A 15,840-nucleotide genomic window follows, 5' to 3' on the forward strand; every position below is an offset into this window, starting at 1 on the left:
AGAGCTCTAATTAGTTTGAATAATTTGACTTTCTTAGATTTTCTATAGACATTTATACCATTTACACATGACAGTTTTGTGTTCTTTTTTAATCTTTATATTTGTTCATGTTCTTGTCACTAGGATCTCTAGTACATTGTTGAAAGGAAAGAAAGAAGAAATCTTAGTGAGGGTTCCTCATGCTCCTGCCTTGAAAGGATGTGCATAAGTCTGACGTTTCAGCATTAACTGTGAGGTTTGCTACAGATTGTTGATTAGTTTTATTCATGTTAAAGAATTTCACATCTTCCTAGTTTGCAAAGAGATTTTATTATGAATGGGAGTTGGACTTTGAGACAAATGGATTTTTCTACATATTTTGAGATGATCGTGTGGTTTTTCTTCTTAAATTTTATATGTAGCTTTTTTCTTTAAGTTTACTCTTTGAAGTGTTAAAATTTAATCATTTAAATATTCTTAATAAATAGCTTAGATTAAAACTTTTGTATCTTGAATACTTTAATTCTTCTCTATGACTCAGATTGTAATATGGCATGTCATTTGTTATGCTTAATGTTAATCTTGGCTGTAAATTGGTTATAAGCCATGTCTTAATCATGTTAGAATTTCTTACAGGATCTAGCACAGTACATTGCAAATAACAGGCCCTTAATAAATGTTGAATTGGGCTAAGTTCTTAGGGCTACTATTCCTTGCTAAATATGTACTATATGTCATATCATGCCCATGTCGTCATCATGCTGGCTGCTGATGTAATTTTTATGGATCATTAAAAAAAAACAAAACAGGCTTTTAAAAAAAGATCTAGATTTCATTCATCAAATATTAGTTCAGTACCAACCAAGTGCCAAGGTTGATTACAGCTACCTGAATAGCCATGCACTACCTAATGATGGGGATTCATACTGAGAAATGTGGTAGGCGATTTTGTTGTCATGTGAACAACATAGATATACTTACCTAAACCTACATTGTATAGCCTACTACATACCTATGTTTTATGGTAGAGCCTATTGCTCCTAGGCTATAAGCCTGTACAGCATGCCCTGTACAAAACAATGCAATTAAGTCAAGCACGAGAGAAAATGATGCAATCAAGAGATGAGGTGGACAGGAAATAAAAGTCTATTTATAACATATCATAGTATTTTTCAGCAAACATTTTTTGATAAGTAAAAAAAAAAGTATGCTCTAAATGATAAAAAGTATACTGTAGTAAATACATAAACCAATAACATTGTCATTTATTATCATTATCACTGTGCATAATTGTGTGTGCTATACTTTTATACAACCTGCGGCTCATTAGGTTAATTTACACCAGTATCACCACAAACTCAGAAGTAACATGTTACATTATGACAGTTATCATATCAACTAGCCTGTAGCAATTTTTCAGTTTATTATATTCTTATGGGACCACTTTTATATGTGTACGTCCTTGATGGAAACAGCACGTGCCTGTATGACTAATACAAAATGAATATGAATGGGTACTCACAAGAACCTTATAGCCTAGAAGAGAGAAGATCTGTATGTGAGTGATTCTAATGCGGGGTAGAAAGTGATGACTATAAATTTAGAGAAGTAAAGAGACTAGATGAACTTTGAATACCTCACAGCACTTTGTGACTGTGGTACATGGACTTGGGTCTGTAATTTGGGGAGTCAAAAGATTTTTATTTTCTGATTCTTAAGCCATGGTTTACACTGTTGAGATGTTGCACAAATGGCCTGTGGATAAGCAAAATATTTTATACATTCTTTGAGAAATTAAATTTTTTTTATTGTAATAGTCTTAAAGTGGTTTTTTGTTTGTTTGTTTGTTTGTTTGTTTGTTTGTTTTTAAGCTTAAACAAAACTATTTCTCACAGTCTAGAGACTGGGAAATCCCAGATCAAGGTGTAGGAGCGCCTGCTCCTGCTTCTTGGTTGTAGATGGCTGTCTTCTCTTTGTTTCCTCAGATGGCAGAGAGCAGAGACCTGAAATGTGACTTTGAATGAACGTGAGAATTCAAACTCCATAGCATGGCATAGCACGTTGCTTCTGGGTCTGCTCCACCTGTCCCTCCATTCTCATCTCTTGTTGCCCTTCACACCGTATTGGGCACTCCAGCCGTACCACATGTGGCTCTTGAAGAATGACATTCTAGCTCCAGGATTTTATTCTTTTTTTCTTTTTTTTGTCCTATCTGTAATGTCCTTTAACTCTGTCTTCTGCTTAGGTAATGAATATTTGTCCTTTAGTATTCCATTCTAGTATTTTCTCCCCTGGGAATTCCTCCCCAAACCATCTTGTCCCTTCTTCTGTACTCTCTACATTCTCCTGTTAGAACCTATGACATATTTATGTTCTCTTTGCATGTTCATTTTCCAGGCTGATTTTGAAAGATCAATTCTTGACAGAGGCTATATAACTAGTGGCTAGAACATATATAATAGACATTCTTGAAATTATTGTTTGCTGACAAGTTAAAAATGATATACCAAGAGACATGGTAATTTGTCATCAATTTGGTAGTTGGGGTTTCATATTCTTTTTTTTTTTTTTTTTTCTGAAGCTGGAAACAGGGAGGCAGTCAGACTCCCGGATGCGCCCGACCAGGATCCACCCGGCACGCCCACCAGGGGGCGATGCTCTGCCCATTCGGGGCGTCGCTCTGTCGCAACCGGAGGCACTCTAGCGCCTGGGGCAGAGGCCAAGGAGCCATCCCCAGCGCCCGGGCCATCTTTTGCCCCAATGGAGCCTTGGCTGCCAGAGGGGAAGAGAGAGACAAAGAAGGAGAGGGGGAGGGGTGGAGAAGCAGATGGGCGCCTCTCCTGTGTGCCGTGGCCGGAAATCAAACCCGGGACTCCCGCACGCCAGGCCGACGCTCCACCACTGAACCAACCGGCCAGGGCCGGGTTTCATAATCCTTTACAAGAGTCATCCCATACTCTTCAGCTATTCACTTATATCCTACTAAAAAAGAGAGCCTGTCAAACAGTGGGTGTTGTATGCACATTTGATTGTCTCAACAGCTGAAACCAATTGTTTAGAAATGACTGTTTCCATCCCTCCACTCTGCCTCCATTGTAAAATTAATTATGCTAGGAACTATTTCTTACTTCCCTTGATATTTATGTCAGATCAGATAAGGGCTTAAGCAAAACACTGTACTTGATCATTCAATTTTTATATTACTTATGACTTTATGGAATTCTTAGAACTCTTTTTTTTTTTTTTTAAGTGAGAGCAGGGGAGATAGTGAGACAGACTTTCACACGCACCCTGACCAGGATCCACCCGGCAACTCCTGTCTGGATGATGCTTGAGTATCAAAGCTATTTTTAGCACCTGAGACTGATACACTCGGATTAACCGAGCCATACTCAGCGCCTGGGACTGACACTCAAACCATTTGAGCCACTCACTGGCTATAGAAGAGGAAGAGAAGGGAGAGCAGAATGGGGAGAGAAGCTAATGGTCACTTCTCCTGTGTGTCCTGACTGGAAATTGAACCCAGGATGTCCATATGCTGGGTCGACGCTCTATCCACTGAGCCAGCTGGCCAGGGCCTCTTATAACTTTTTATTCACAGATGTAATTTCATACGTGGCTTAGTAAGTTCTTCTAGTCTTATTTTCACTACTCCCTTGCAGCACACTTGTTGTCTTATGTATACAACATATTGACAAGTAGTACACCTACTACAGCAAAGTGTAACAGCATAGTGATTAGACAATCATATTCTTTGCAAAGTATTCCCCCCTGGTATTTCCAGTACCCACCTGGCACCATTACATAGTTATTGCAGTATTATTGACTATATTATTATTTTTTTTTATTCTTCTTTTTTTTTTTTTTTTTTTTTTTTTCATTTTTCTGAAGCTGGAAACAGGGAGAGACAGTCAGACAGACTCCCGCATGCGCCCGACCGGGATCCACCCGGCACGCCCACCATGGGGCGGCGCTCTGCCCACCAGGGGGCGATGCTCTGCCCATCCTGGGCGTCGCCATATTGCGACCAGAGCCACTCTAGCGCCTGGGGCAGAGGCCAAGGAGCCATCCCCAGCGCCCGGGCCATCTTTGCTCCAATGGAGCCTTGGCTGCGGGAGGGGAAGAGAGAGACAGAGAGGAAAGCGTGGCGGAGGGGTGGAGAAGCAAATGGGCGCTTCTCCTGTGTGCCCTGGCCGGGAATCGAACCCGGGTCCTCCGCACGCTAGGCCGACGCTCTACCGCTGAGCCAACCGGCCAGGGCTTATTGACTATATTATTTCTTGAGACATTAGTAATGTTAGGCTGGTAGCTAATCTCCTTTGTCTACTGTTTGCACACAAAACTGGGTACAAATACGAAATCAGCTATTACTCTGAAATGCCAGAGTGGAGGAACTGAGAAAGGAGGGCAAAGGGAATATTCCAAGACTTAACCCCACATAACATTCTAATGTTAAATTATATTCTTGAGTGAATCAAAATCAGAATTCTAACAATTGTATGCTAATTGTATGTCTTGACTTTATAAGGTTTTTTAAATTGAATCTTTCCTATAAAGATCTTATTTAAAGATTTCCTGGACTCTTTTTCTACTTCAAATAATCTATTATACCCCAAAGTTATAATATACAAGGCTCAGCACCATAGTATTGCATGACAAAGTTATGTTTTAATGTTTTGTGAATTTTTAAATGTTAGAAGACATTAAGCACCAAGTATGCATAAAAAATAGAAATTATGAAGTATATTATCACTGTAGAGATGGGTAGCAGGTAGAAGTCCTCCCAGGGGACTGGTTTCTTAGCTCCAGAGGCTTTGTGATGGGTCTCTTGGCACACCACTTTGATCTTGATCAGAGAGAGGCCTGACTCCTTGGTCTCTTTATCTTTATTTATAAAATTAGTAATCCTTAAGGTTTATTTCAGGAATGACCAGTTCTGACAGGAGATGGATTTTGATTATCAGTCTGTTTCCATATTTTAGGACCCAGATGAAGTGGTACCAGTTGGCCAGAGAAGAGCCTGGTGTTGGTGCATGTGCTTTGGACTAGCATTTATGCTTGCGGGTGTCATTCTAGGAGGAGCATACCTGTACAAGTATTTTGCACTTCAAGTAAGTGAAAAAATGGTAAGAACTTTTTTGCCTTTCACATGTATTAGAAAGTTGGCCCTTACCTGCTGTAAGCCTGTACTTTTAGTCTGTGGCCTTTAGCCAGAGTGGTGGTCCTATTTTAAAGCTATGTTTAAAAGTCTCCTGAACCTTGCCCTGGCCGGTTTGCTCAGTGGTAGAGTGTTGGCCTGGCGTGCAGGAGTCCTGGGTTCGATTCCCGGGCAGGGCACACAGGAGAAGTGCCCATCTGCTTCTCCACCCCTCCCCCTCTCCTTCCTCTCTGTCTCTCTCTTCCCCTCCCGCAGCCAAGGCTCTATTGGAGCAAAGTTGGCCCAGGTGCTGAGGATGGCTCCATGGCCTCTGCCTCAGGCGCTAGAATGGCTCTGGTTGCAACAGAGCAACGCCCCAGATGGGCAGAGCATCGCCCCCTGGTGGGCGTGCCGGGTGGATCCCGGTCGGGCACATGTGGGAGTCTGTCTGACTGCCTTCCCGTTTCCAACTTCAGAAAAATACCAAAAAAAAAAAAAAAATGTCCCCTGAACCTGTTTGCCCAGCCTTTTAGACAGAGAAATACACAGGAGTACTTCTCTCCACCTCTTTCTCTGTCATTAATTTCTCTGAAGAATTTCGTGACTTCAGCAGTAATGTTGAAGTAACTTAAGATGCAAGTTGTTTAAAACTTAAGTACTTAATAGTAATCCCAGTGGGTTAAGACAGATTTTTCTTCTGATTATAATTATCATATTTGTTTTGTGATACAATTTTCTGGGCAATAATTCAGTAGGTTTATTTATTTATTTTCCTTAAGGAATCTTTGGAAATGAGCTTTTATGACTACCTCAAATATTTTAATATTTTTAAAATTTAGAGAAAGTGTTGACAAATAGGCTTTACTCAAATAACTTAAGTAATTTTGAACTATTCTGCCATAGGATGTATAAATTTCATGCTTATTTTCTATGTTTTTCAAGAAGATGGCTTGTTAATAGACATTACTGATAGCACTCATCTTTGTTTAATACAACTTTTTTTCCTTTTTCTTAGAGTGGGGGAGAGAGAAATGGTTGGGGGGGAAGGAGCACAAAGCATCAACTCATAGTTGCTTCTTGTACGTGCCCTGACCAGGCAAGCCTGTGGTTTCAAACCAGTGACCTCAGCATTTTAGGTTGACACTTTATTTACTGCACCACCACTGGTCAGGCTATTGAATATAGTTTTTATAAGAAATATATTTAATAAAGAAAAAAATTTTTATAGTTTTACTGTCTAGAGACATTTGTTGTCTTAATGTTTTGTTATATACTCCTGGTCTTTTTTTTTTTAAGATTTTGTTTAATGTTTTTGTGGAGGTTGAGGGAGAAGTGTCAATTCATAGTTGCTTCATTTTACTTGTTCATTGCTTTTTTTGTCATGTGTGCCTTGACTGGGCAAGCCCAGGGTTTCGAGCCAGTGACCTCAGTGTTCCTGATTGACACCATCTACTGCGCCACCAGTGCCAGGCTCCTGGTCTTTATCATATATGTATAATTTGTATAGTCTTTATAATGATTTGCTGTGATATGATATTTTACGCTTAATTGTGATATATATATATATAAAGGAAAATTCAGACCTGTCTACCTGTGGAAATTTCAGAAAAATTATTCCTCATTTGGCTAATGAGAAAAATTATAAAATCAGTGAATTATATCAGAAGTTTTAAAAGTTCTTTCAGACGATACATTGATTTCTGAGTATATTCTTTTATAAAAATAAAGCCTACCGGTAGAAACAGACCTGTGTGTTTTTTCAGATTTATTGTTACCAGCTGGATAATTGCTTTCGTATTTTCTTTCTGTGGACCACCAAAAGTAATGGGGGAGTCAGCTGCTTTTCTCCTTCTAAAGCTGTTTACAGGACTTCAAAACCTGATCTTAAAGAATGCTTTAACTCTGTAATTAAACTGTCTGACTTGTCATCTAAAAGTAAGAGTTTGCAAGCAAACTACTATTTAGATAGAGGTGGCAGCTTAAGTAATGCTTACATTTAAAAACCTGTCCCCACTGAATTACTGAAATAGTATTTAAACTCTCCATAGCCAGATGACGTGTACTACTGTGGAATAAAGTACATCAAGGATGACGTCATCTTAAATGAGCCTTCTGCAGATGCCCCAGCTGCTCGCTACCAGACAATTGAGGAAAATATTAAGATCTTTGAGGAAGAAGAAGTTGAATTCATCAGTGTGCCTGTCCCAGAGTTTGCTGATAGTGATCCTGCCAACATTGTTCATGACTTTAACAAGGTGAGCCAGGTGTCCCAAACTCTAAAAAGAATGCAAAATTTTAAATTTATGCTTTTTATAGTTTTTTTTTTTTTTTTTGGTTTTAAGTAAGAAGTGGGGAGACAGAGAGACAGACTCCTGCATGCACCTGACTGGGATCCACCTGGCATGCCCACCAGGGGGCTATGCTCTGCTCATTCGAGCTGTTGCAACTGGAGCCATTCTAGTGCCTGAGGCGGAGGCCATGGAGCCATCCTCAGCACCCAGGCCAACTTTGCTCCAATGGAGCCTTGGCTGTGGGAGGGGAAGAGAGAGATAGAGAGAAAGGGGAGGAGGAAGGGTGGAGAAGCAGATGGGTGCTTCTCTTGTTTGCCCTGGTTGGGAATTGAACCCAGGACTTCTACATGGCAGGCTGATGCTCTACTGCTAAGCCAGCCAGCTGGGGCTATAGTTTTAATTTCAGCACTTACTAATTTATTCTACTTAGAGTTTACTTTTTACTTAAAAACATGAATTTGAGTTTCTTCTGTCTTACAAAAGAACTCATCAACATTTGATGTCTTGTTAATTTATTTTTAAGTTCTCATTCTACATTTCTCCCCAGCTATTGAAAATTGTTATACAGTGCAGAAAAATTAAAGTGTAAATTCAGTTCATATCCCAAATTCTCCACCTGGTTACAAGATTTTATCAATTTTCTTTGTCTCTTTATTTTGCTCACCTCTTTTTCTCACAATTGAGATTTGATCCCCAGATACTTAAGCTTTTATCTCTTCAGAATGAGGAATTTGCATAACCTAAGAAAATTAACATAATAATATAGTATTTTTAATAGTTAGTTGATATTTAAATTCCTGCAATAATATTTGTCTCAAGAATATTTTTTTAAAACCAAGATTCAGAAGATCACATAGTCCCTGCAGATTTTACATTGGTATGTGTTTGCCATTTTGAACATTCAAACGTATAACTGAAGTTGGCTTTGCAAACATTTCGTCCCTGATAACATACATCTGATGAATATTTACAAGCCAATTTGAAAAATTACTTCAAGATAATAAACTTTATACAAATCAGATAGTAAATAATAATAGCTAACATTTGCTGAGCTCTTAAAATCTAAGTATTTACATGGTTTAGTTAAACTCATTTTAACTCTCAAAACCATTCTGTTGATGGTCTTCAAGAACACAGACAATCATTTAATGAACTTATTCAATTCTCTAAGGATGTTATTAACGGTGTTCTAGATACATACACGAGAAGTTCATTTTTACATACAATGAACGCCTTTGGAGGGCGTTAGGATTTATAAGTCTTTTAATCAGATGATAGGTTATTTTCAGTTAATTTTAATAGCTTATTTTCAGTTATAGAAACTCCAGATAAGGGTTTTACTTACTAGTAGCAATAATTTTTTTTCTCCCATTACTGCTTTCATTTCTATCCCAGCAAAATCTTAATTTGTTCTGGTTGTTGCCTGTATTATAACAATTAATCTAACAAAAATGTATCTTCTTTCCAGAAACTCACGGCCTACTTAGATATTAATCTGGATAAGTGCTATGTGATTCCTCTGAACACTTCCATTGTTATGCCACCCAGAAACCTGCTGGAGTTACTTATTAACATAAAGGTATAAAATTTTAAAATATTTCTTATTAATGATGCTGCTATAGCATCTTGGAATTTCTCATTGTAAACTAACTATAGGAGCCCATTTTTCTGGAAATACAGCTAAGAGGAACCAGGGTGGTTTTGGTTGTTGCTTTTTTCCTTCTAATTTTGAAATTAAAATACCATTTTAAAAATTATATTTGATTTCCAAAATGGCTGGAGAATAAACAGGCTTTCAAGAAATAAGATCCATGTTACAACTATTCAATTCTGATGCCATAGACAGTATGTAAACAAATGAGCATGACTGTTTTTCAGTAAAACTTTATTTATAAAAACAGATGGTGGGCAGTAGTTTGCCTGCCTGTGTTCCAATTATAATCTCTAAGAATTTTGTCTCTTTTCCTTTCTGTTCAATGTACACCTTGAGAAATACATGTAATATATTCTTTTTCAAATGTAGGCTGGCACCTATTTGCCTCAGTCATATCTGATTCATGAACACATGGTTATCACCGATCGCATTGAGAACATTGACCTCCTGGGCGTCTTTATTTATCGGCTGTGCCATGACAAGGAAACTTACAAACTGCAACGCAGAGACACCATTAAAGGTAATACCTTTTAAAGTGCTGGCAGAAAAGTTTGTTTCACTTTGTTGTGTTAAACTACTATAGATTTAGATGTAGGCTAGTCATTGTTATCAATATGCTTGCCATGAGTGAGAAAAAATACTATTTTATCACTATGTATTTGTAGATTTCTGAAGGATTATCTTAACTCTGAATCCACACTTTTCAGATAGAATAGGTGAATGTGAAATGTCATTGCCTTGTGATGCTTGCTGTAGGTTACTTTCCATGTAGTCACCCAGTCCAACTTTCCATCCTGCCCCTTTGGTGCAGCCATACTGGAAGGGTTCTTCTTGCCCAGAGAGTCTCTAGAGAGGCTCTTAAGGTATACGCTCTGGGATATGGATTCTGAGCAAGTCATTTGCCTTTGGACCTCATTGAGGATAATCACAGGTTAATTCCAGAGGAATTTGGCTAAAGAATTAAAATCATTGACATTACTAATATAGCTTTGCTAAATCACTTAATCTTGTTTTCTCAACTAAAAAATAAGGATGACAGGCCTGACTGGTGGTGTCTCAGTAGCTAGAGCATTTACACTGAGGTTCCAGGTTCGAAACCCCAAGGTCACCAGCTTGAGCACAGGATCACCAGCTAGAGCAGGGGTCTCAAACTCAACTCAGCATGTGGGCCGCAGAGCAAGATCACAGCCGTTCGGTGGGCCGCACTAGGTCTACAAAAGGCAACTGTTACGCAACACTTTTCAGTGTCACAAAACGACCAGAAACTGTAGTTCGCATCACAACTGCTGTTAACTAAGCTAATATCTAGCTAGGATGCTAGAGAAATGAAAAATACAAGTAGGCCCCTAGGCTTACTTAATTTTATCCAAAATATTTTGAACTTCGTGGATTAGTCTGCGGGCCGCACAAAATTGTTCAGCGGGCCGCAAGTTTGAGACCCCTGAGCTAGAGTATGGGGTTGCTGGCTTGAGTATGGGATCATCAGCATGATCCCTTGGACGCTGACTTGAGCAAGGGGTCACTGGCTCGACCGGAGCCTCCCAGTCATGACACATAGGAGAAAGCAATCAATGAATAACTAAAGTGTGTAACCATGAGTTGACTGTTCTTGTCTGTCTTCCTTCCTATCTGTTTGTCTCTCTTTCTCATGTCCCTGTTTCCTTTCAAGATCATTATAAAAATGAAATGAAAGTATATGTGACAGGGCTGTAGGAAAGTAAGAAGTAGTAACAAATACACTGTGATGTGATTTCTTTGGACCTTCAGCACCCAGTAAAAGTGCTTTCCTGGCTTTTGTTAGCACTTTTAGTAATATATACTCTTATCTCAGGCTGATGAGTCACCTGAAACCTGCTGCTTGATTTCTTAACATTTTAAATTATCTCAATGGTTCATAATTTATTTTATTTTATTTTTTTACTCAGTGAGAGGAGGGGGGAGGCAAAGAGACACACTCCCGCATGCACCCCGACCAGGATCCACCCAGCAAGCCCACTAGGAGTGATGCTGTGCCCATCTGGGGCGCTGCTGGGTTGCTCAGCAACAGAGCGAGCGAGCTCTTTCTAGCGCCTGAGGCTGAGGCCATGGAGTTATCCCCAGCACCTGGGGCCACCTAACTTCAAATGAGCCATGTCTGCAGGAGGGAGGGAAAGACAGAGAAGCTTGAGGGGGAGGTGTGGAGAAGCAGATGGGCGCTTCTCCTGTGTGCCCTGATCGGGAATCGAACCTGGGACATCCACATGCCAGGTGAGCCAACTGGCCAAGGGCCAGGGTTCATAATTTAAAAAAAATTTTCTATTGATGTAAGAGAGGAAGGGGGGGGGGGAGGAGAGAGAGAGAGAGAAGCATCAACTTGTTTCACTTAGTTGCTTCATTTAGTTTTATACTCATTGATTGCTTCTTGTATGTGTCCTGTCCCGAGGTCCAACCTATGACCTCTGGCGCTCTGGATTGATTCTTTATCCACTGAGCCACTTGGTCAGGGCCATAATTTTTTTTAAAAGTTGATTTATGCATATAATAAAATTCTTTCTTTTTAGTGTGAAGTTTCAACAAAGCAGCACTGCAGTCAAATATACTTCTAAGTTTATAAATATGGTATTATTGTTACTAAGATCTATTAAGACATGCAGTTCAGGAGAGAGGAAAATTTATTTTTTTTTTTTTTTGTTTTTTGTTTTTTGTATTTTTTTTCTGAAGCTAGAAACAGGGAGAGACAGTCAGACAGACTCCCGCATGTACCCGACCGGGATCCACCCGGACGCTCTGCCCACCAGGGGGCGATGCTCTGCCCCTTCGGGGCGTCACTCTGTTGCGACCAGAACCACTCTAGCGCCTGGGGCAGAGGCCAAGGAACCATCCCCAGCGCCCGGGCCATCTTTGCTCCAATGGAGCCTCGGCTGCGGAAGGGGAAGAGAGAGACAGAGAGGAAGGAGAGGGGGAGGGGTGGAGAAGCAGATGGGCGTTTCTCCTGTATGCCCTGGCCAGGAATCGAACCCGGGACTTCTGCACGCCAGGCCTACGCTCTACTACTGAGCCAACCGGCCAGGGCCGAAAATTTATTTCTTGAATGTTAAAAATATAGAGTACAATATTTTTATATGTCTAAATGGTAACTATAAGAAGTAAAGTGAATATTACTAAAGAACCAAAAATTTATAACCTTTTTTCTTCTAAACAGGTATTCAGAAACGTGAAGTTGGCAATTGTGTTACAATTCGGCATTTTGAAAACAAATTTGCTGTGGAAACTTTGATTTGTTCTTGAACAGTCAAGAAAAACATGGAGAAACATTTACTATCACAGCATAACCCTACCCTTTGTATTTTGTGCAGTGATTATTTTTTAAAATCTTCTTTCATGTAAGTAGCAAACAGGGCTTCACTATCCCTTCATCTCATTAATTCAATTAAAACCATTTCCTTTTAAAAAATCTTTTCTTCTTTTCAAGTGTGTGGTGTCTTTTATCTTTGAATTAGTAGTTATATAAAGTCATAGATAATAGTACACTTCACCATAGATCTTAGGTATGGAGATTTTGTTTTAATTATGCATTTTTAAGAGCAGTGGTTATATAAAGAATAATCATATAAATGCATACATAAAAATGGACCAGCGTGATTTATTTGTAGTTATTAGTTGCCCTGCTACTTAGTTGTTAGAGCATTTGAGCACACAATTTAAGTTTTCTCTAATAAAAATATGCAGTATTTTCAGTGTCATATTTAACTATTTAGAGTATGATTTCCACCTCAGTGTTTTAATATCCTAGGCATATGCTGTAATAATATTTTAGAAAATGTTTGGACTTTAAGAAATAACTTGTGTTACTAATTTGTATAACCCATATCTGTGCAATGGAATATAAATATCACAAAGTTGTTTGACTAAAGGCCTGTGTGTTGTTATTCCCATGTAATAAAACCAAAGAGTAATTTGGTTCTTCATATCTTAAGATAAAATCCATTTAATAGAAGAAAGTATTTTTTAAAAATCTAGTTCTCTATGTACACTGAGCAAAATCATAAATTTAAAAAAAATAAAAAAATAAGCTTTTAAAATAACTATATACTTCATGAATACTATTATAGTAACATCTGGGACTCAATCTTGAAAGATTCAGTTTAATATACTTTAAAATAATGGTTTTGTATTTAATGGAATGGCTATTAAACCTAAAGTTCCCAAGTTACATAAAATACAGTGCTTTTCTGGTCATGTCTCCTTACAAGTGAAATGTTTTGAGTTATGTGGTGATTTTTGTATCTCTGAGTTTGCTTCCTATGTGAAATAAATCAGAATCCACCACCATTTACATTACTTAAGAATAATTTTGTTGCAGAATTCCAAGAAAAAAAAATTACTTTTGAATTTAAGGAGTCAAATTTTTTAAAGCCTCACAAACCCTTAAAGAATTTAGTCTAAAAACTAATTCTAGTCCAAAGGGGTGTTATTTGATTTTTGGCTCTTGGTTTCATTTCAGTAATATCGTAAGAGCTTTATGCTAGCCAGTCAGATATTCAGGGGATGAGAATTTATTTTAGAAGAGAATATATTCTGATAAAATGAAAATTGCTTTCCCTACCTTCCAGGCTCTAAAATTTCATGGTATTTTAGCAGACTATGAACATTTAGGAGCACATTTACTTATTCAGCAAATATTTACTGAGCATCCTTTGCGTCCAGCACACGAGGTATTAAGCTTCGAAGATACATCTATGAAGAATGACAGCTGCTGCCTCATTGGAGACTTACAAACTAGTGAAAGGGACTGATGAGTGACCAATTACAATACAGCTGTGATCAGTACTATAATGGGAAGAACAGGTTCAGGGACTCGGGTTGGACTTAGGAGGAACAGTGAGATTTTTAGAATGTGAAGTGCATGGGACAGGTCATGGAGGACCTTGCATGCTGTGCTGGAGACTTCATTGAGTAGATCATGGGCCACTATTAAAGGTTTGTATTTTGGAAGGAGCACTTTGTTTCTGTTTCCCACTGAGAATAGTAATGCTGTATTAGTTAAGATAGATGAACTGCTATAATAGTTGCAACATCTCAGTGGCTTCATCATATTCCATTGTGGCAAGCTGTAAGTTCCCAAGGATGCAGACTTCTTCACTTTGTGACAGTGCTGGCTTTGAATCTCCAAACTTGACATGGAAGGAGATGAGTGGTAGGTCCTGCAGGAGTTTTATGGCCAGGCCTGGCAGGCATATATCACTTCTCCGCATTTCGGTTGGTCAGTGCTCAGCCAAACAACTAATAGCCAGTGATAAGGGAGATGGTGAAATATAGTCATCAAGTGTTAGGAAGATGATACCTAAATGATTTGCTGAACACATAGCATTGTCTTTGCCACAAATGGACATTAAAATGAATGAATGAATTGATAACTAGAAAATAAAGATCACCTATAATTCCATCACCCAGGAAAAAAAAAAAGACTTTGAATACAGTGTTTAATAACATATTACTATAATAGCAATGTGCGCTTGGTAGATATGGAAAAAGACAAGGGAAAAAAGTTGTGTATTCCCTACTACCAGCTCACCTTTGTGTTTTTGGAAGTTTTCTTGTCATTGTTATTTTGGTATATAAACTTGTTTTTTTTCTACATGTGTCTCTATTTAAAGTGAGTTTCTTATAGACAACATGTAGTTGGATTATGCTTTTTGAGTCACTGACATTCTCTTTTTTTTTTGACGGAGAGGGACAGATAGGGACAGACGGACAGGAAGGGAGAGATGAGAAGCATCAATTCTTTGTTACGGCACCTTAGTTGTTCAGTGACTACTTTCTCATATGTGCCTTGGCTGGGGGCTACAGCAGAGTGAGTGACCCCTTGCTCAAGCCAGTGACCTTGGGCTCAAGCCAGCAACTTGGGCTTCAAGCCAGTGACCTTTGGGCTCAAGCCAGTGACCTTAGGATTTCAAACCTGGGTCCTCCACATCCCAGAACGATATTCTATCCACTGCACCACCCCCTGGTCAGGCAGACCTTCTCTGTTTTAATTGATACATAGTCCATTGACATTCAAAGTGATTAATGATATACTTGGATTACCGTTTTCTATTTGTGGCCCTTATTTTTTATTCCTATTTTTGTCTTTCACTCGTCCTGACTTTTGTGGTTTTAATTAAGCATTTTATATGATTTCATTTTTTTTTCTTAGTATATCAGTTACACTTTTTTTAAAAATTCTTTTTAGTGGTGTTTTTAGAGTTCACAATATACATTCACAACTAAATCAAGTTCACTTTCAAATAACACAACCACTTCATGGGTAGTGTGAGTACCTTATAATAAAATAATTTCTTCTGTCCCTTGAGTTACTGTAATAACTCAATTTATACACACACACAAACCTATGGTGTATGCATAAGATATATACATAATTGACATTGTTGATATTACAATTTTGAAGTAGTATTAGACCATTTAATAAAAATAAAATGTTTTTTTTACCTTTTTCTTTCAGTGCTCTTTTTTGCTTTATGTAGCTCTGAGTTTCTGACACTTTTTCCCTCTAAAACGGGTCGGAAACCTATGGCTCGCGAACCAGATGTGGCTCTTTTGATGGCTGCATCTGGCTCGCAGACAAATCTTTAATAAAAATAATGTTAAAAATATAAAACATTCGCATGTATTACAATCCATTTCCTACTGCTCATGTTCATGGTTGCGAGTGGCTGGAGCCAATCACAGCTGCCCTCCAGACAACACCAAATTTTTACTGGATAATGCGTAACATACACAGGTCATTGTATGGCTCTCAC

General features: G+C 38.5%; 1 protein-coding gene across 2 annotated transcripts in view; it reads left to right on the forward strand.

Moving 5' to 3' along the window:
• ITM2B (integral membrane protein 2B) overlaps nucleotides 1–12,496 on the forward strand; it is a 29,151-nt gene extending 16,655 nt beyond the window's left edge. Inside the window, exons 2-6 of one of the 2 annotated variants that reach the window (XM_066380871.1) lie at nucleotides 4,962–5,105; nucleotides 7,165–7,371; nucleotides 8,876–8,986; nucleotides 9,431–9,581; nucleotides 12,243–12,496. In XM_066380871.1, the coding sequence (XP_066236968.1) occupies nucleotides 4,962–5,105; nucleotides 7,165–7,371; nucleotides 8,876–8,986; nucleotides 9,431–9,581; nucleotides 12,243–12,328 (699 nt within the window). In that variant the 3' untranslated portion in view covers nucleotides 12,329–12,496. The remainder of the gene's footprint in view (nucleotides 1–4,961; nucleotides 5,106–7,164; nucleotides 7,372–8,875; nucleotides 8,987–9,430; nucleotides 9,582–12,242) is intronic. The other variant, XM_066380872.1, reaches the window with a different exon arrangement.
• Nucleotides 12,497–15,840: the final 3,344 nt, after the last annotated feature.

This window comes from Saccopteryx leptura, chromosome 4 (genome assembly GCF_036850995.1).
Source record: "Saccopteryx leptura isolate mSacLep1 chromosome 4, mSacLep1_pri_phased_curated, whole genome shotgun sequence".
Taxonomy (NCBI): domain Eukaryota; kingdom Metazoa; phylum Chordata; class Mammalia; order Chiroptera; family Emballonuridae; genus Saccopteryx; species Saccopteryx leptura.